The sequence below is a fragment of the Mesocricetus auratus genome, unplaced genomic scaffold, assembly GCF_017639785.1.
Source record: "Mesocricetus auratus isolate SY011 unplaced genomic scaffold, BCM_Maur_2.0 Super-Scaffold_100004, whole genome shotgun sequence".
NCBI classification, from domain to species: Eukaryota; Metazoa; Chordata; class Mammalia; order Rodentia; family Cricetidae; genus Mesocricetus; species Mesocricetus auratus.
This window is the reverse complement of record NW_024429189.1, coordinates 60,139,374-60,158,877: the sequence shown is the minus strand read 5'-3', so window position 1 is coordinate 60,158,877 and position 19,504 is coordinate 60,139,374. Positions and strand designations below refer to the sequence as shown.

Below are 19,504 nucleotides of genomic sequence, written 5' to 3'. Positions count from 1 at the left end.
ACGGTCCTGGGCATTGAAACCACCAACAGCCCCCCAAAAGCCAGCTCTGGGGGCAAGAGGAAGGTCCTGGGCCTTTCAACCACCAACAGCCCCCCAAAAGCCAGCTCTGGGGGCAGGAGGACGGTCCTGGGCCTTGAAACTACCAGCAGCCCCCCAAAAGCCAGCTCTGGGGGCAGGAGGACGGTCCTGGGCCTTGAAACCACCAACAGCCCCCCAAAAGCCAGTTCTGGGGGCAAGAGGAAGGTCCTGGGCCTTGAAACCACCAACAGCCCCCCAAAAGCCAGTTCTGGGGGCAAGAGGAAGGTCCTGGGCCTTGAAACCACCAACAGCCCCCCAAAAGCCAGCTCTGGGGGCAAGAGGAAGGTCCTGGGCCTTGAAACCACCAACAGCCCCCCAAAAGCCAGCTCTGGGGGCAGGAGGAAGGTCTGGGCCTTGAAACTACCAACAGCCCCCCAAAAGCCAGCTCTGGGGGCAGGAGGAAGGTCTGGGCCTTGAAACTACCAACAGCCCCCAGGAGCCAGCTCTGGGGGCAAGAGGAAGGTCTGGGCCTTAAGGTGGCAGAAGCCAATTCAGGAATGTGCAGGTGCCAAATGGAAGAACTGGGCATGGGCGTTCACACGAATCCTCAGGCTTAGCCTGAGACTCAAGAAGATTGTCACTGTTCAAAGTCAGCCTAGACTATATAGTAACTTTCAGGACAACCTGAGCCCTGTCATAAAGAGACTTCACAAGGCTATGAAGCTAAGAGCAAGGTTCAGGTCATCAGGGGTAGACGGGTCCAAGGAGGTCTTGACAGAGGTGCCCCTTTTAGGGAGAGATGAGGGCTAAATCCCAGTGCACAGGGGGTGTTCCCTGCAAGCATTTCTATTCTATTTCTTCCTCCACAGTTATGAAGGGATCACACCCCATTTCACAGAATCGGAAAGACAACCCTTAGAGCTGTCAGGTCACCAATGCAAGCTCCCTGCCTGTTTACTTGTGGAACCAAGTTGTGGTCTTAAGCCACCTGGCTCCAAAGCTGGCTACACTTGGACTCCACCACACTCTCCTTTCTCTGCCATCTTCCAAAACCCTCCTTCCCACTCCTGTTGCTGTGAAGGGCCAAAGACCGACTTGGGGATGAGGACCCTGCCATTAGCTACCTGATGCCCTGGATCTAGATCGCGCTCTCTGGGGAGCAAAGCTTTGTGGGTGCCTGTAGAGTCCTGTGGGATGTTGGGGGAGGCTAGGTGCACCCAGGGCCACTGGACCAAAGCGTCAGCACCTTGGAGAGCGCTGGGGGCGGGGCGGGGCGGGGCCACGAGACCCCAGTCTGCCCGGGGGCGCGCGCAGGGCGCTCTCGCAGGGGCCCGCAGGCAAAGCGGCGCGCGGTCCGGAGCCGCGCCCGCCCCAGCCGAGTCCAAGCCCCGCGGCGGCGGCGGCCTCCTCGCCGCGCCTCCTCCTCTATCGCCGCCGCCGCCGCCGCCTCCCGCGCCGCGCTCCGCCCGGATGGCCAGGGCTGCGCTCGGGAATGGCGGAGCGAGAGAGCGGCCTGGGCGGGGGCGCAGCGTCCCCGCCGGCCGCCTCCCCATTCCTGGGACTGCACATCGCGTCGCCTCCCAATTTCAGGTGAGGACAGCGGCCGCGCGCACCCCGCCCTTCAGCTTGGCCTGGAGTCTTGGGATTTCCCGGGGACCCCTAGGGTGGCTTCACTTGCCGGCCGAGTCCCCAGGCCCTACAACCCAGGTTGGTCCAGGTTGATGGCCACTGCATGCCCCCCCCCAGCCCCCGCGTATCTCCCTCCACCATTCCACGTCCTGGGTGGGGTGCTCGGGTGATCTGGGGCAGATACCTGGGAGGTCGCCGTTCTCCTCCACCTTGGCACTGAGAATGGGTCTAGGGTTTGGATGGAATTCCCGGTGCAGCAACCTATCCAGACTTTACCCTGCTACGTTCCAAGGTTTCTGGCCCAAGGTGGGAGCAGGCAAGGGGTTGGGGGCCTGCAGGCCCAGTTTTCTGAGGTAGCAACCTTGATGCTTTAAGGAGGGAATCGTGAGCCCCTCCCCCAGCTTGCCTGTCGTGGGCAAGGTCTTCTGGATTTAGGCAGCTCCCACCTGGTCAGTTGTATAGGCAGAAGGGTTGACCTCAACCAGTGGAACCCAACCTGCATGTAGGAGAGGAATCTGCCTGTGAATATCCGGGGATACCGTTGGGGTCCCTACTGTGATACATACCCAGGACCGAGACCTGAACTCCCCTTCTACCTACCCCCCAAATCTAGTATTAGGTCAGGTGAATTTCAGAGGTGTAAGGGGTATGTGTTGGTCCAGTGATACACACACACACACACAGAGAGAGAGAGAGAGAGAGAGAGAGAGAGAGAGAGAGAGAGAGAGAGAGAGAGAGAGAGAGAGAGAGAGAGAGAGAGAGAGAGAGAGAGAGAGTGTGTTGGTGAGGAAGAAGAGAGGGGAAGAGAAGGGTGTCACTGCTCCAGAATCCAGGAGAAAGAAGCTGAGACATATCTCATTGTTTCTCCATGTCAGGAGCAGGCGCCTTTCTCTCTCCTGGGGCCTTGCCCCAGTCAGGTCCCAGCTGGGCTCTGGCGCCAACTCATCATCTGTTGAAGGGGTCTCTGGCTCTCAGGTCGTTAGGTGGGCAGAGACCCCCAGGGATCTGAAATGATATGATCAGTCCCTGAATCCTCCAAGGAGGCCCCGAACCCAGCAGAGAGACCCGAAGGAGGGGGCCAGAGGAAGGTTCCAGGCATGAAGGAAGGCTGGAAGGCTACAGCCTCCAGGCTAAGAATTCAGATTCTCCCTAGCAGGTCAGAACTTTGCAGGGGAAGAGAATTAACTGTGATGGACATGGGTTCAAATCCTAGCTCTGCTGTTTCCTCACTGCCTGGTCCAAGCATGCTTTTGTCTTCTTTGGTCTTATCTGTTGAGTGGGCTAATTAATACTGATTGCAGCCTGGAAAGGAGGCTGTGTCTATCAAGCCACGGTTCAACAAGTAGCTAGCTGTCCACACTGGCAGGAGTCTACACAGCTTGTTTCTGTCAAAGTGTTTCTCCAGTGTAGTTCACTGGAGTTCGCTAAACTTCTACAACCACCCTGAGGTGTACCTTGGTCTGCCTTTTGTAGAGCTGAGGCACTGGAAAATAAGGAGGGCAGAGGGGTTAGCCTAGGAACCACAGAAAAGTCTGAGACTGGGCCAGGACTGGAACCTGAGACCAGGTCTGAGCCTGCTTAGTTCCCGCTCCCTACAGGACCTACCTCTGGCCCAGGATAGGCTGACACCCCCATCCTGGCAGGAGGTTACCATTTAGTATCCAGGGCTAACTGGGAAGCTGAGATGAAGGGCATCAGGCAGGGAATGTATGACCAGACCTGGGCTATGAGGGCGAGAGTGTACCGAAAGGCTGAAGAGGGGGCTGACTCTAGGACACGATGGCCTGGCTGTGAGGCAGGGCAAGCTCGTGGGAACAACACTGGACAGTGTCCTGGGCCCTGCGTGGCCTGTTGCCTACTGCAGCGGCCTCCACTGCCCTTTCCCTTGTCCTCTTACGCAGTCTTGTGGCTCTTTGGTAGGACTGTGGGTTCCACTGCTCCTTTTAGCTGTGTGCACCAAGACTGGCACTTAAGTCCTCTGAGTCTTTGTTCTTCAAAATGTCTTCTTTAGGCCCTGCTCAGGATGGTCTTAGAACTCAGGTGTGTGTGTGTGTGTGTGTGTGTGCGTATGTGTGTATGCATGTGTGTATGCATGTGTGTGCATGTGTATGTGTGCATGTGTATGGGTGTGTATGTGTATGTGTGTGTGCACATGTGCATGTGTGTGTGCATGTGTGTGTGCATGTGTGTGTGCGTGTGTGTGCGTGTGTGTATGTGTGTGCGTGTGTATGGGTGTATATGCATGTGTGTATGCGTGTGTGCATGTGTGTATGTGTATGTGTATGCATGTGTGTGTGCATGTGTGTGTATGCATGTGTGTATGCATGTGTGTGCGTGTGTGCATGTATGTGCATGTGTGCGCATGTGTGCGCGTGTGCGTGTGTGTGTGTGTTCCACTGCTACTGTGACCTTCCCGAATGTGTAAGTGGTGCATACACTTGCCATCCCCATCACTCAGTCCAGAGCAAGTGTTCAACAGTGCCTTACTGGTTTATTATTGAATCGAGGATGGATGTACTGGGCACTTCTCCCAGACAACAGAACAGTGGTGAATGCTGACCTGAGGGAAGCACCATGCTAAGAACTGTACACGAGTGTGTCCTCCTGTAACATGTGAACAGGCTAGTGTTGCCCCTGCTTTCCGACGAGGAAACCAAGGCATAGAGAGGTTAGTAGTGGAGCTGATATGAGAACCCAGAAAATCTTATTTCAGCTCTACCACCACGAGAAAGAGCCCTGGGATGCTGGGAAACACCTTTGGAGGGTAAGCATGTGTGGACTTGAAAGATGGGAGCGTCTGTTGGAGGTTGATTTAAATGAGTATGTTCTGGGTGTTTTTTTTTTATTATGGAGATCTTCCATCTGGTCCCTAGTGGTTCGTCTGGATATGGGAGAGAGCAAGGACTTTTTGCTTTTTACTTTACCTGTTTGGGTACCATTTGGCTTCTTATTTTTGGATTAGCATGTGTATAAGTTACTGAGTTACTTACAGCATAGCAAAAAGATATTTTTAACTGATCCATGTTTTCCACAAAGGAAGCTGTAGGGGAGAGAATTTAGAGCATTACACAATGGATCCATTGAACCTGGATGTGTGGGATGAAGGGGTGGAACAGGGGACAGTCATTCCAAGTGGAAGGAGCCGCAGGACAAAGGGATATTCATGGGAACTAATATGAACAGCCTGCTTTAAGTGTATGGCTGAGTCCTGGATAAAGAAGACCTCAGATATCAACTCATCATGGCTGGGGTATGATGCAGCGCTAAGTGCTTGCCTGGTGTGCTGGAGGGCCTAGCTTCCAACTCTACCACTATGAGACAGAATGAATAGAGGAAAGAAGAGGGGTCCAGTAAATCTCTCTCTTATGTAGAAACATGAAAGGGCCAGTGACACAGTCGGGGTGGAGCCGTACGGTTTCCACTGACCCTACTGCACTGCCTGAGCATGGAGATGCTCACAATAGAGCAGGGGTCCTCGTTTGCCTCTTTACAGAGCTCTATGCATGCCTTCCTTTGCCCAGCAAATGAGCCCTTTGCTGGGATCACCATAAGGCCGGACGCAGAGGTCCCGACACGGTCTGACCCCCATGTGGGTGACAATGTAGAGGGAGACAGTGTCTTCCCAGATAGGCCAAGTGTGGTGGTTGTACAGGTCCAGGGCCCACTGGGGAAGGTCAAGCAATCCTCACAGAGGAGGAAGGTACACTGGGAAGGCCAGCCAGGGAACAGGCAAGCATGCAGGGTGACACCTGTCTGGCCATGTGGAGAGCAAGGTTGTGCAGGAAGCCGGAGGCTGTGTTAGGATGCCACAAGCAGTGGGTGCTGGCCTGGGGTCGGGCAGGGACCCACAGTAGTCTGTACTCACTCTAGCTGCTGGACAAAGTGAATGTGTAGGCTGGAGACTCGTGGTCTAAGCAGCCATCCTGCCCATCCTACAGGCGGGTGAGAAGAAAGCATGGGGACAGGATGGGAGCCAGTTAGGGGATGGGGCAGATCGGATTCTCCCACTGGGAGGGAGGGGCCTAGCCATAGGATGAAGAAGCGATCCTGTGGTGCTAGGCTCCTTGGGAGATGACAGCTGGGCAGGCAGTGGTCTAGTCACCTTGGCACTTGACGGCTTCCAGATTGGTGATCTTTGCTGACCCAGTTGCTCTGGGGTATAGAGCTGTGGGGGGGAGGGGAAGGTTAGGTAGAAATGTGCCAGAACCATGGTCCTGGGAGGGTCGGTACCTGGAGAAGACAACTGTCACCTCAGAGAGCCCAGGAGATGGTGGAGGACAAGGGCCCAGCAGCCCTGGGGACCACCAGCCATGTGTGGTGAGGTAGGAGGCGAATGGCACTTGCTGCCTCTGGCCTAGCTGCTGGGGACCCGTGGTATAGATGAGAGGAGCTGGCCAGCCTCACAGCCCACCTGTAGCCAGGGAAGGGGTTCTACCCCAGCCTTCCAGCATCCCAGCCTTCATCTGAGTCTCCAGATCCCTGGGAAATGGCACAGCCTAATTCTGCCTTGGGGACTAAAGGTACCTATAAATTGTGTCACCATCCCTGGCCCCTACTCAGGGGTCTTCTAGAATATCATCTTTGTCCCCTAGCCCTGCTCACACTCATGCACAACTCTGGGAACCTCTCGTTCCATTACTGGACATGCAAGTCAGAGCCACACTGCTCCTGTCCCCACCAGGCGCCCAAGGCTTCCACCATCTGACAAGCGCTCATCTAGTGTCCATGTGTGCCTTTGCAGAGGTCGGTGTGAGTTTAGGAGATTGAGGTTAGCTCCTGGCAGTGGAGAGACTCGGAGTAGGAATCTGGAGCTACGTTGTGGGAAGCAGACCCAGAAGTTTGCCCAGTAATGCAAAGGCAAACTCATGAGAATTCTCCCGTCCTGCAACTCACGTCCCCGTGGGTCTCGCGTGTGACTCCCCAGCCTGCCTCCCCCATCCAACCCCCATCTTTTAGACGACAATGTCTCATGTCACCCAGACTGACCTGGAACTTGCTATGTAACTCAAGAGGACCTTGACTTCTTTGCCACCTCCCAGATGCTGAGGTTCTGGGGATCAAGCACAATCTAGGCAAGCGCTTTATGGGTGGGGCTATCTCCAACCCCAGCCTGCCCTTTTGCTTAATCCATTGGTTGTCACTTTGCACATTCTCACAGACTCTATAATGTTCATTCCAGAAGAGGCACAAACTGTCTGCTCAGTGGAATGCCGCTCCCCACACTTCCCATCCTGCTCTGGGTTAGACTCTCCTACGTGGCTCTAGCAACCCTGGTCTAGCTTGGTGCCTAAAGGGTCCCACAGACTGGGTCAGCAGGGCCACCCGCATACATCATATACGTGTTTGTGTGTAAGTTTCCCACACGTGGAATTGTACATTTGGGGGTGTTTCTTTCAAGCTGAGTCACCCACTCACTGTTCACAGAACTCATGACACATATCCTGAACTCTTTGGACAAATTTAGTAGGTTAACCCAGAGTTGGGTCTAACCTGTGGAAGAACTCATTTCTCTGGTTGACATTTTGCTGTTGGTGGTGATGACTTCACTATGGAAGAGAATTCTAGATCAAGAAGCAGCCAGACTACCTAGTCCACTGGCCAGGGGGATGACTCATCCAGGGCTGTTTTCTCAGAGGTCCAGATAGCCTGCCATAGACTCTCTGTTGAGAACACAGGAAATTGGATCCAAAAGACAACTGACCTAGACATTTGCAAGGCAAAAATGTAAAGACCCAGGAATGCTGTACTTTGTCCAACACTTACTCAGAACCCTTACTTGTGGTAACTTACACTATTGGCCAGTTGCCTTTTGGGGGCCACCCTGGGTCATATAACCCAAAGGGAAAACTACAGTTATTCCGTAACTACCACTCGGTAAGAGCCACCAGAAAGGCGGAGTGTCCCATTCTTCAAAGTTAGAGGTGCCCTGGGCTGGTAAGGCAGGAGGCTAGGCAGTAGGGCCCTCAGGACCTATTGAGAGCCCACTCTGTAAGATTTAGGGTTGCTGGGACATGCTGGGCCCCTGTATCTCAGGTAGGCTCTATCACAAAAAGCCCACAGGGGCACCATGGCTGGGTAGCTCGCTAGTCTTCTTCTTCTTCTTCTTCTTCTTCTTCTTCTTCTTCTTCTTCTTCTTCTTCTTCTTCTTCTTCTTCTTCTTCTTTTTGAGGCAGGGTTTCTTTGTATTGTTTTGGAGGCTGTCCTGGAACTTGCTTTGTAGACCAGGATGGCCTCGAACTCACTGAGATCCGCCTGCCTCTGTCTCCCGAGTGCTGGGATTATAGGTGTGTGCCACCAACGCCTGGCGTGCTTGGTAGTCTTCTTAAGACAGGAAGTTGGGAGTCAAAAGCTCAGGTGTGGCCTCTGACAGTCCACACCTGACCTGTTCCTGGGTTGGAGGAGGAAGTGAGGACCAGCTGAAGCTGCTGGGGGGTTGGGGGCCGGGGAAACACAAGGACAAGATTACTGAGGCAGCAGCATAGCAGAGAACCACATAAGAACCCCGGAGCAGGTTTGCTTGAGATATTCAGCGCAACTGAGCCCGGTCCACGACAGCGTGGGAAGCGTGGGGTGTGGTCACGGCCAGAACTTCAACAAGGTGTTGCTGGGGACCAACATTGTAAGAAGGGATTACTGCAGGAAGACCAGTGCCAAAGTCAGTGTGGCGTCCAGTGACCAAACTCAGACACAGGGCCACCAAACATGGCTATGCCGTGTGTCTACACAACATGGGCAAGTATGGCTGCTTCCCCGGGAGTCAGCCCAAGGTCCAGCCCCTAGGAAGAAGCTGCCAACCTGCCAGGGCTGTGTGATTCTCCTGTGCCACCTCCCAGGCCAGGACTCAGAGGTCCAAGAAAGTGCCTCAGGCAAGATCAGGAGGGCTCTTGCCGCCAGCCTCTCCGCGCCCTCGCCTCCTCTGCGTTCTTCCTCACTGTTGCTGTCCCTGAACACAGAGCTGCCAGTCCCCGCCCTTCTGAAAGTGTCTCTGGGAGGGCTAGACCATTGATGCCTAGAGAAGGTGACAGCCGATGGTCAGTCCTTCCTCTCCTGTGGTACTGACCTCCTCCCGCACTCTGTAAATCAGACACCACCTTATCCTGAGGTGGCAGGCAGAAAGGAAACTGAGGCTCACACCCATGACTAGGCCTTAGGTCTCCTCCTCTGTAGCCGGGCCAGAACCCTATTCCAAGGCAGTGAAGAAAGCAAGCACTCGGGAGGCAAAGGCAGGCGGATCTCTGTGAGTTCCAGGCCAGCCTGGTCTACAGAGCAAGTGCCAGGACAGACTCCACAGCTACACAGAGAAACCCTGTCTTGAAAAACACAAAACAAGACAAAGAACCAAAACAACAAACAAACAACAACAAAAACAAACAAATAAAAAGAAATGTAGCAAGGTTGGTGGCCTGGCTGGTGGCAGCTTAGAAGAGGGAGGATTTGCTCTCAGTACTCCTGCTACCAGGCCTGACATCTCACCCGGCTTAGGAGAACCATCCCAAAATAAGACAAGGATAATGACACCAAGGTTCTTAAATCGATGAAACATGTCATCCCCTGAGACTTCTTTCCTGAGTGAATTCAGGAGTGAGAGAAGGCAAAAGCACCCTCCCTGCCCTCAAGGCAACTAAGGATTAATGGTAGGCTTCTGACCCCGAGCCCATAGCTCTTCCTATGTTTGTCCAGTTAACCCAGTGCCTTCACCCGGCTTGGCCCCCCCTCAGACCTGCTGATCAGGAAAGTGGCTCATCAGGCCATGCTGAGTGCTGTGTATACAGACACAGCTTCAGGCCATATAGAACCCTGCAGCCCCACTCCAAGCCCTCAGTCTGGGAGGAAGGGTGGAGACTGAGGCTGTCCTGTGGCCAACACCTGCATGTATCTACTGAATGCATGGTGTGTACATGACACCCTCGCCAGCTCTGCCCTCCAGGAGCATCCAATCTAGATGGGAGCCAGGAAGGGAGACATAGAAATCACCAGGGAGGTGCATTTCATTCAACATGTATACCATGGAAGTCCCGGGTTTGGCACTGTTGGGGCCCAGGACCCATTCTTGAGGAGCAAGGCTCAGTAAATAGGTAATTACACACAGGCTCGAGTCTACCCCCTTACAGAGAGCCCAGAAGGATTTTGAGTGAGGAGAGAGGGGATGGTGGAGGTGTCTCTTGAGACTCTGCCTCATGGCCAAAGGAGGGGTAGTACAGGTATTGGGATCCTGAGGCCAGGAGGCAAGGGCACCTCCTTGCCTGGTGCATGCAGGAACAGGTTTGGCAATAAGGAGACAGGTGTGTGCAGAGGGCACCAGCAGAGCTGCAGTATCTGAGGACTCTCCAGAGAAGATGCCCAGGAACTGCCATGCTGCCTGAGTGCCACACCGTACAGGCAGGCTGCATTAGCATTAGACACAGGGCCAGGAGGCCAGACTGAGGAGGGTGTTCTGGTCTCTGGACCAGCCCCTGGCCACTTCTATACCAGCTGGTGACCATACCCCCATGCCTGGAAACCTGTTACCTTTGGGGTCAGAATCTTCCAGAACAGTTAGTTGCTACGAAGGACCTCCAGGCTCGGTCAAAGTCACTCCCAAATGACTCCCAACCCTGTATCCCTGCGCATCCTTCCAGAAAGCGCCAATAGCGGACTCAACCTCCCTGGTCCTGGGCGGGCACGCAGAGGCCTCGCAGACGCGGTGTGGAGGCGGAGCCTGTGACTATGTAGATTCGGGTGTCCGTTCTTGGGGCCCTTTGGAAGCCCCTCCATCTTCCCACTTGGCACCCTGAGTGAGGCACTGGCCCTTTAAAGCAGATCAGGGTCTGACTTTGAGGGGAAAAAAATAACAGATTTCTGCCGTCTGCCTACACGCCTGGCCTTGGGAGGAGGGGGGGGGGTCACTCCAGCCCCCAACAGGGGCATTGCAAGGGCAGGTGGAGCCAGTAACATTGATTGCAGTAACCTGATCCCGCGGGGGAGGCGGCGACATCGCCGCGCGTCGGGCCGCCTAGGGAGGAAGCTGCCCGCATCTGAGGGCTGGGCCAGGAAGAGTTGGGGCTGGGGCCTGGGTCGGCAGCTGCGGCCTCCTCTCCAGCCCATCTATTTTTAATGAGCTCCTCAAGCTTTTGTAGCCGGCAGGATGCAGAAAGGCAGGCCCAGTTGGTGGAGGCCAGGAGCCCCAGCCCTGCCTTGAGCTCTGGCCCCCCCACCCTTCTGGGCATGAGAGGGCAGCCCTGGAGCCCCGCAGCCCCCTGGCCGGGCAGGGCTCTCCATGCAGCTGGTACTGAAGATGGATTCGAGCCCAGACAATGACAGCTGGTTGGAGGATCAGTGGGAGCGCTGGTAGGGTCCTGGGGGCTGACCTCAGGGTGGGGGAGGGGTGAGTCGGGAGGCGCTCCATTGAGCGAGCTTAGGGCCCCTGTTCAGACTGAGTGAGGTGGAAGACAGAGGTGTGAGCCTTCTAGGCTTCCCTGGGAGCTGCACTCAGTCCTTCGTTTCCTGGGTGACCTTGGATGAGCTTGTAGACCTCTGTTGTGTGCCTAATCTCCTGGTCTCTGGGGAAAGGCCCAGGCATTCTCCCCAGCTCCCCAGAAGTCCCACTTACACCAGGCCAGACAGAGTGCCAGGGTTAGGGTGTGCAGGGAGCAGGCAGTCACCACAGTGGCTATCGCAGCAGTACATTCCAAGGTCGTCACACAGGCTGGCCTAGGCTCCTGGAAGCCTGCAAGTGTCCTGGTACCCAAGTGCTCTTTGTGGTCTGTCACCAGCCCTAGCCTGGGCAACCCCATTTGCTCAGGGTCCTTACACCAGATGAGACGGTGGAGTTGAAGAGATGAGAGCAAGAATGTAACAGGAAGTCATAGTTTTTTAGAATAGGCTGGTCCCAGGCCCTCCCCACTATACCCTGGCTCAGTGGTGTGTGTTTTTGTGGGTGCCTTCTGGTACCCCTTTGGGTCTTGTTACTGTGGAGAGCAAAGGTTTCCCTGCTCTGGGTACCTCTTAGGGTTGAACTGGCCTTGGCACTTGCCTGGGCCATGGAGGCATTTCTCCAGCAGAGCTGAGTCTCTGGACAGTTGGGCCTTCTAGGACAGCCTTCTGGTTGGCAGCAGGATGGAAAACTCCCAGCCGGTGATGCTGGAGGAACCTAGAGCTGCCTCCTCCGCCACCCTAGGTGGAATGCCTTTTGGCTCCAACCCCAAATCCTTCTCCTGCCACTGGTATAAACAGACTGAATCCTCCATCTGGGAGCTGTCACCTGCCTTCCAGAGTCTTCCCTGGGAAGAGAGAGACGCCAGCTTGGGCCCCCTGGGTTGTAACTTGGTTTCTGTCCTCACCAGGCTCACCCACGACATCAGCCTGGAGGAGTTTGAGGATGAAGACCTCTCGGAGATCACTGATGAGTGTGGAATCAGCCTGCAATGCAAAGACACACTGTCTCTCCGGGTAAGGGCTGGGTCTGGGGAGTGAGTGGGGAGGGAGGATGAGGGCAAAGGTGAGGGCACCTCCACGTTTACAGAGGAGCTTTTGGGTGTGTGTGAATTAGCAATGCAGGAAGCATCTAGTGTCATCCTTGGCACATCGTGCGCGGGTGCTCAATCCAAAATCTTAACTTAATGCTTTGCATTGTTTTCTCAGTGCTAAAGCAGGAATCAGCTCCTTCAGCTGCTCGCAGAAAGAGAGAGCAGGAGGGCTTGAGATGTAGGACAGAGGCAGTGAGGCCAGAGCGAAGGGAAGGGCCACTCAGGAGCTTCTTGGCAGAGGGCCTGCAGCAGTACTGGGTGGAGTCTGGGCGAATCTGCAGTGCTTTGGGGCAGGAAAAGGGGGCCAGGGCACTGCTGGGCTAGCTCGTGGCGGCCGCCACCACTGTGCCACCCTGACCACACTACTAGCCTTTTGGGCTTTCAGTGGTGCCTACTGGGGTTGTTCTAGTACTGGTATTACTCTGAGCCCATTGGCTTTACCATAGTGACAGACTGTCTCCTGTCCTTATATCTGAGTGCCAGGGTACCCAGGATAGATAGGAACCCCCATTCTGTATTCAGAACCCAAACCAAAGACTTAACTTGCAGGATATGGAAGACAGCTGTACTAGGATAGGAGTCAGAGCCCAGCACTTTATCTAACCAGGTCGTCGAGTAGCTACATGTGATAGCTGTAATAAGAGCTAGGGAAGGGTATTTGTCTTAGTGTTGACCTCCTACTGGCCCTCGTACTTTCAGAAACTCCCAGGCAAAGGAAAGCAAGCCATGAGGATGCCTTTCCAGTCCCCATACCCAATCCTCTGCCTTCTGGCTAGGCCAGAAAGGATGGAGGCAGAGACCATTTCTTCTGGGCTTGGGGGTGGTCCCAGAGCTGGGTCATAACTTCTCTAAGGTCCCGTACCTGTTCTGGAGTTTGAAACTACTGTCTCCTACATGCAAAGCTTTCAAGAGGGTCTTTTGCAATTAGCCAGAACCACCTCCACCTCTCCCCTGGTAGTGCTAGACTAGGGAGAGCCCCCTGGTGGGAGCCTAGTCAAAGTCTCAGCGGCTTTCAGGCACACTTTGCGGTGTCTCCTCTCCGGTAACCTACAGGACTGCAGTATAGGCCCAGCCAGCTCTCGAGGGATGAAGAGTAAGGGGATCTGTCCAAGGTGGCAACATTGGAAGTAGCAAGTAGTTGGGGACTACAGAGACAGGGCTGGATGAGGAAAGTGTTCAGGTTAGAACGAGCTGGGAAAAGCTATCGCTCAGGGTCCCCTTCGGGTGTCCAGAGCAGTCTTTCTCACCTGGCTGACATGCACTTTTCCCAGTTTGCTACAAAGGCCCCTTCAAAAACCAGCTGTCTTACCCATCCCCGTTGGGGCCGGAATTCCTGGGCGACCCCCTAGGTCTCCATAGCAACAGCGGTGCTTTCACTCTGGGCTCGGCTTACCACCCGGGTGAGGTCACTGGCCGTTGCCAAGGGAACGGGAGGGTACAAGGAGTCCGGAGGGGGGACCGTGGGAGCGGAGAGGCGTGGGCGGTTCCTTCTGACCTGGGGAGCGGCCTCGCTGAGGGGCGGACGGGAGCGGCCCAGTGCTCGGGCCTCTGCTCGGCTCTCTGTCTACCTCCCCGTGCGTCCGCGGAATGGACTCGTCCGGTGGGGAGGCGGGGCACAGCGGCATCAGACCCGCCCCTCCCGCGAGACCCCGCCCCCGCTCACAAGGCCCCTCCCCTGATGCCCCTCCGTCCGCGCCGCGCAGCCCCCGCGCGCCGGGCTGCTGTCTGCGGGTGGCAGCAGCAACGCGGGGAGCCGGCTGCAGGCGGAGATGCTGCAGATGGACCTGATCGACGCGGCAGGAGACACTCCCGGAGCCGAGGACGACGAGGAGGAGGAGGACGACGAACTCGCTGCCCAACGGCCGGGAGTGGGGCCTCCCAAAGCCGAGTCGGGCCAGGAACCGGTGCCTCGCAGTCAAGGCCAGGGCACCGGCACGGGCAGCGGAGACACCTACCGGCCCAAGCGGCCTACCACGCTCAATCTCTTCCCGCAGGTGCCACGGTCTCAGGTGAGGCAGAGCTGAGGGGGCGGCGCCCTGTGTGGACAGGGAAGATGGAGGGGCGTGGGCCCTTCTGGTGGGGTCGAGAACCCTGGCACGGGTGTCTGGGAAGGGACAGGTTTTCTGCTGGTAGGGCCAGAAGAAGGGCTTGACGACGGGCAGGAAAGTCTGTTCTGGGAAGGGCTGAGTCCAGTTGGCTGGGCATGGAGCCTGGAAAGAGTCGAAAGGGTTGCCAGGGATTCGAGGGGGAGAGTCGCAGGGGACTAACAAAGGAGTTGGGTTCCTACAGTTGTGACAAGGTCCTCTTTGGGTTGGGGGCTTCTGTGAAGGTTGAGGCAGCAGCAGGGTCTGGAGAAAAGAACATCTGAAATGGGATGAAGATGGGAATGGGAATTCAGGGTCTGCAGCCAGCTGGACATCTCAGCAGCTGGACATTCCAGAAAGCCATAGAGATGGGGGATGGGATTGTTTGACTGAGTTGGGGGCCTAGGGCCCCTGGCAGGTGGCTGGATGCCAAAGAGAACTGCCTTGACCCATTGTCCTGTAGGCCTAGGCAGGAGAGGCCCTGGGAGAGAAGGGCAGGAGAGGCCCTGGGAGAAGGGCTGGGGCGGTGGAGCTGCTGCTGGATAGTTGAGAGGCTGCAGGGAAGAGGTTGGTCCCTTTCCCAGTATCCTCTGGCATGGTTTCTGGCAGCTCAACTCATGAATGTGTGTGTGTTGCTTATGGTGTTCCCTGGAAAGGGAGCCTAAGTTGTGTGTAGAGAGCCCTGTGCATGGGCACCGTGCAGGGGTCCCGGGGGCTAAAAATGTGGGATGCTTGAGCATTCTGGGAGATCCAGGAAGGAGGGCTGCTGATACTACATCTGCTGCTCCTTCGTCACGTGGGGTGAGGTGGGGGTGCTATGGAGTCATAGTTTGAATGGTTCATCCAGGCCCACGGGCCAGCTTCTGGGGAGACCCTTCCTTGTGCCAGGATGTCCCTACCACTTTGCTAGACCCCAGATTTCTGCGTCAGTCACCCTGTCCTTCACCACGCCTGGATTTGAGCATCAGAACATGTCTTCCCTGGTGTCTGGGCTGCTGTCTGACTCTCCTGGGGGCTGTGCGTCTCCTCCGCATCCACTGCTCAGCACCCACACTGGCCAGCACCACCACTGCGTCTCATGACGGCTGTCTCCAAGCCAGGAGGCCTGTGGGGAGGGTGGTAATTTCCCACCCTGCCTGCCTGCTAGAGGCAGGCTGGCAGAGAGGCCTTTGGCAGGCCAGATGGGGTGGGAACAGCCTAGGGATGGCCTGATGGGGGCAGGGGCAGGGCCTCCCTGTGCCGGGCACTGCTGACCGCTTCTTCATAAGAGCCTTTTGTTCTCTGCACAGGACACGTTGAATAATAATTCTTTAGGCAAGAAGCACAGTTGGCAGGACCGCGTGTCTCGATCATCCTCCCCTCTGAAGACAGGTAAGTGAGGCCTCTCCCGAGCTGGAGATCCAGTGTTCACCCGGCCCACCTGGGCTGAGGTCATCTGGGAGCCAGTAACTGGCGACAGAGCTGCTGATGGTGCACAGTGGGGCGGAAGAGGGGACAGGTCCATGGAGTAGGACCCGCTCTCAGTACCGACTTGCCTGTCCTCTAGGGGAGCAGACACCGCCACATGAACACATCTGCCTGAGTGATGAACTGCCACCCCAGAGCAGTCCTGTCCCCACCAAGGACCGCGGCACCTCCACTGACAGCCCTTGTCGCCGCAGCGCTGCCACTCAGATGGCGCCTCCAAGTGGCCCCCCTGCCACTGCACCTGGTGGCCGGGGCCACTCCCATCGAGACCGAATCCACTACCAGGCAGATGTGCGGCTCGAGGCGACGGAGGAGATCTACCTGACCCCAGTGCAGAGGCCCCCAGACCCTGCAGGGTCCACCTCTACCTTCTTGCCACCCACTGAGAGCCGGATGTCAGTTAGCTCTGATCCAGACCCTGCTGTTTACTCTGCAACTGCAGGGCGGCCACACCCCTCCATCAGTGAAGAGGATGAGGGCTTCGACTGTCTGTCATCCCCAGAGCGAGCTGAGCCACCAGGTGGAGGGTGGCGGGGAAGCCTCGGGGAGCCGCCGCCGCCTCCACGGGCGTCACTGAGCTCGGACACCAGCGCCCTGTCCTACGACTCGGTCAAGTACACGTTGGTGGTGGATGAGCATGCCCAGCTAGAGCTGGTGAGCCTACGGCCATGCTTCGGAGACTACAGTGACGAAAGCGACTCTGCCACTGTTTATGACAACTGTGCCTCTGCCTCCTCACCCTATGAGTCAGCCATTGGTGAGGAGTATGAGGAGGCCCCTCAGCCCCGGCCTCCCACCTGCCTCTCAGAGGACTCTACACCGGATGAGCCTGATGTCCACTTCTCTAAGAAGTTTCTGAACGTCTTCATGAGTGGCCGCTCTCGCTCCTCCAGTGAGTCAGTGAGCAGGGAATGGTGGGGGAGCCTGGCCGGGACAGCTGAGATGGAATGGGGTCTCAGATACCACGTAGTCTGTCTGAGAGCAGGACAGAGCTTTCTGGTTGCCCTGAGCTCAGGTCACCTCCTCCAGCCTGTTGACTTCCCACAGGTGCTGAGTCCTTCGGGCTGTTCTCCTGTGTCATCAATGGGGAGGAACATGAGCAGACCCATCGGGCTATATTCAGGTGAGGGCTGCCCCTTGCTTGCTCTACTGACCCACCGCTGGCAACCCTCAGCTGCTGGGGGACAGTATCCCCTGTAGGAACTCAGCTTAGTGACAAAATGCTCAGGAGTCATGAGGAAGCTAGGACTATGCACTTAACCTGGCTAGGGGCCGAGAGATGCCTGCCCTGCATAGAACCTGCACCCCTCCTCGCCTCCTCCAGGTGAAGTGCTCACTTTCTGTGGCCTTTCAGTTATCAAGGCCTAGGCTTCCTTCCTCCCTAACCCCTGAAATCTTGGGTAGCAGATGCATATCTCAGTGTCGCGTGTCCCTTAGGAGGTAGCATTGCACATGGGTATTTTGCAAATGTCAATGGCTAATGAACCCTGAAGATCAGTACCTCACATGCCCTTGGGGGTAGGTTTGTGCCTCGACATGAAGACGAACTTGAGCTAGAAGTGGATGACCCTCTACTGGTGGAGCTGCAGGCAGAAGATTATTGGTACGAGGCCTATAACATGCGCACCGGAGCCCGAGGTGTCTTTCCTGCCTACTATGCCATTGAGGTCACCAAGGAGCCTGAGCACATGGCAGGTAGTACTTCCCTCTAGTTTGGTCCCACCCACCCCTGCATCTACCCACCTGCCTTGCTGCCGGTGTACATGTACCTCGGGTCTTAGACAGCCAGGGAAGAGAGCAGAGGTAATTTCAGTTGCTACAGTTAGTATGTGAGGCCCAGCCAAGTCGGGGCATGTGGGGACGGGAGCACCCTCTACTGCCTGAGTCCCTCAGCATGCTGCACTCTCCCTACTTGGCTCGGTTCTGAGCCCCCTCCTGATGGCCCTCTTGCTCCTTATGGTATGGTTGCTTTCCAGCCCTCGCCAAAAACAGCGACTGGATTGACCAGTTCCGGGTGAAGTTCCTGGGTTCCGTCCAGGTTCCTTATCACAAGGGCAACGATGTCCTCTGTGCTGCTATGCAAAAGGTACCCAAATCTGACTCTGCTTTTTCCTGGGCTGCCTGTCCTCAGCCAACCCACACCATTAGGGAAAAGGACACAGGGATCTGGAGGCAGTGTCGTGACCTGAGGGATCCATAGAGGAACACAGCTTCCAACATGGCTCTGTCCCTCATGCAGATTGCCACCACCCGACGGCTCACGGTGCACTTTAACCCACCCTCCAGCTGTGTCCTTGAGATCAGCGTTAGAGGTGTCAAGATAGGTGTCAAAGCTGATGACGCTCAGGAGGCCAAGGTGACTTCCTTCAGCCGCAGCCTTCTAGCCCTGTGTCCCCTCCCCCTTTATTTCTTGCCTGCCTGGGCCCCTCCTCTCCCTGTGTCTACCCTATCCATTCGCCCCTCCTGCCCGCTTCTGCCTCCAGGCTGACTGTCTTGCTTCTCTCGTCCCTCCTGCAGGGAAATAAATGTAGCCACTTCTTCCAGCTAAAAAACATCTCTTTCTGTGGATACCATCCAAAGAACAACAAGTAAGTAGAGGCAGACATAGGAGGCCCGGTGGTAGTCTTGGGGAAGAAGTTTGTCTCACAGATGCCTGCCTTCCCATAGGTACTTTGGGTTCATCACCAAGCACCCTGCTGACCACCGGTTTGCCTGCCATGTCTTTGTGTCTGAAGACTCCACCAAAGCCCTGGCAGAGTCTGTGGGGTAAGTGTGTGGGTTGATAAGGGTCTGCCCGGGGAATATACCGTCACAAGCCCTGGAGCGTCTTCATGCCCAGTGTCAGAGTCACCCTTGCCCTCCTAGAAACCCCACTTCTGGAAGAGGCTGGGAGGTACTAAGGAGCCAGGGTCTGCCACTTCCTGGTTAATTAGCTACTGGCCCTTTCTCAACTGCTCCTTTCTTCTTTGGGAAATAACTGCCCAGAGAACAGAGCTAAGCTGTCTGGGAGTCCCGAAGAACCTTTTGAAGAACCTGAGCTCCTGGTCACCCCAGTGTTTCCCATTTTCCAGGCGTGCATTTCAGCAGTTCTACAAGCAGTTCGTGGAGTACACCTGTCCTACAGAAGACATCTACCTGGAGTAGCAGTGCCGCCACTCTGCAGCCCCTCTGCCCCAGGCCAGTACGAGGACAGCTGGCCGTGGACAGGATGTGGCACTGCCACAAGAGAATGGGGAACTGGGGCTGCTTGGGGGGCCGGGGTGTGGGGAGAAGCAGATGCAGTTTATTGTAATATATGGGGTTAGATTCATCTATGGAGGACAGTACAGGCTCTCTGGGGACTGGGGAAGGGTGAGGCTGGGGGGGGGGTGTGTGTGTGCTCTGACCACAAAGGGATCCCCTAGGAACAGAGGCACTGCCCCGTCCTGGGCCCTGGCTTTTCTGGCTCTTGGCTCCTGCCTTGACAAAGCCCAATGCACCTGGAAGTGCCCACCATCCCCTTCCGCCTCACCTAGAGCCCTGAGCTCAGGCCGAGCCCAACCAGCTCCTGAGGACTTTACAGTAAGGAAATGGCAACAGGTGACAGTGAAGACATCTGTGGGGCCTCAGACCCTGGCAGGCTTGCATGTGCTAGGGGAGAGGGCTACAGCAAGCCCTGCCTGGCGGGGAAAGGAGGCCTCTCAGCCGCTCCCAGCCATCCCTGTCACTGTCTTGTCACCTGGCTACTACTATTAAAGTGCCATTTCCTGTCTGGACCACAGTGGGTGTATTTACTTGGACCCCTGCTGGGCTGCCTTTTTC

At 56.1% G+C, this 19,504-nt stretch overlaps 1 protein-coding gene and 1 long non-coding RNA gene across 4 annotated transcripts; one reads left to right on the top strand and one right to left on the bottom strand.

Moving 5' to 3' along the window:
• Positions 1-1,454: 1,454 nt before the first annotated feature.
• Positions 1,455-19,458, top strand: Mapk8ip1 (mitogen-activated protein kinase 8 interacting protein 1). 3 transcript variants are annotated; one of them, XM_040745885.1, is made up of 12 exons: positions 1,455-1,608; positions 11,970-12,075; positions 13,856-14,161; positions 15,526-15,607; positions 15,783-16,595; positions 16,751-16,826; positions 17,226-17,398; positions 17,680-17,789; positions 17,943-18,059; positions 18,221-18,291; positions 18,371-18,469; positions 18,775-19,458. In XM_040745885.1, the coding sequence occupies exons 1-12, from the start codon at positions 1,511-1,513 to the stop codon at positions 18,845-18,847; spliced, it is 2,124 nt and encodes a 707-aa protein (XP_040601819.1). In that variant the 5' UTR covers positions 1,455-1,510; the 3' UTR covers positions 18,848-19,458. The 3 variants fall into 3 exon arrangements, with proteins under 3 accessions (XP_040601819.1, XP_005064954.1, XP_040601817.1); XM_005064897.4 differs by lacking the exon at positions 1,455-1,608 and adding an exon at positions 10,649-10,974; XM_040745883.1 differs by lacking the exon at positions 1,455-1,608 and having other exon boundaries at positions 11,743-12,075.
• Positions 11,480-13,792, bottom strand: LOC121140433. The gene is made up of 2 exons (XR_005877266.1): positions 13,400-13,792; positions 11,480-12,045 (listed from the first exon to the last, which is right to left on the bottom strand). It is a non-coding gene; the product is annotated as an uncharacterized LOC121140433 (long non-coding RNA).
• Positions 19,459-19,504: the final 46 nt, after the last annotated feature.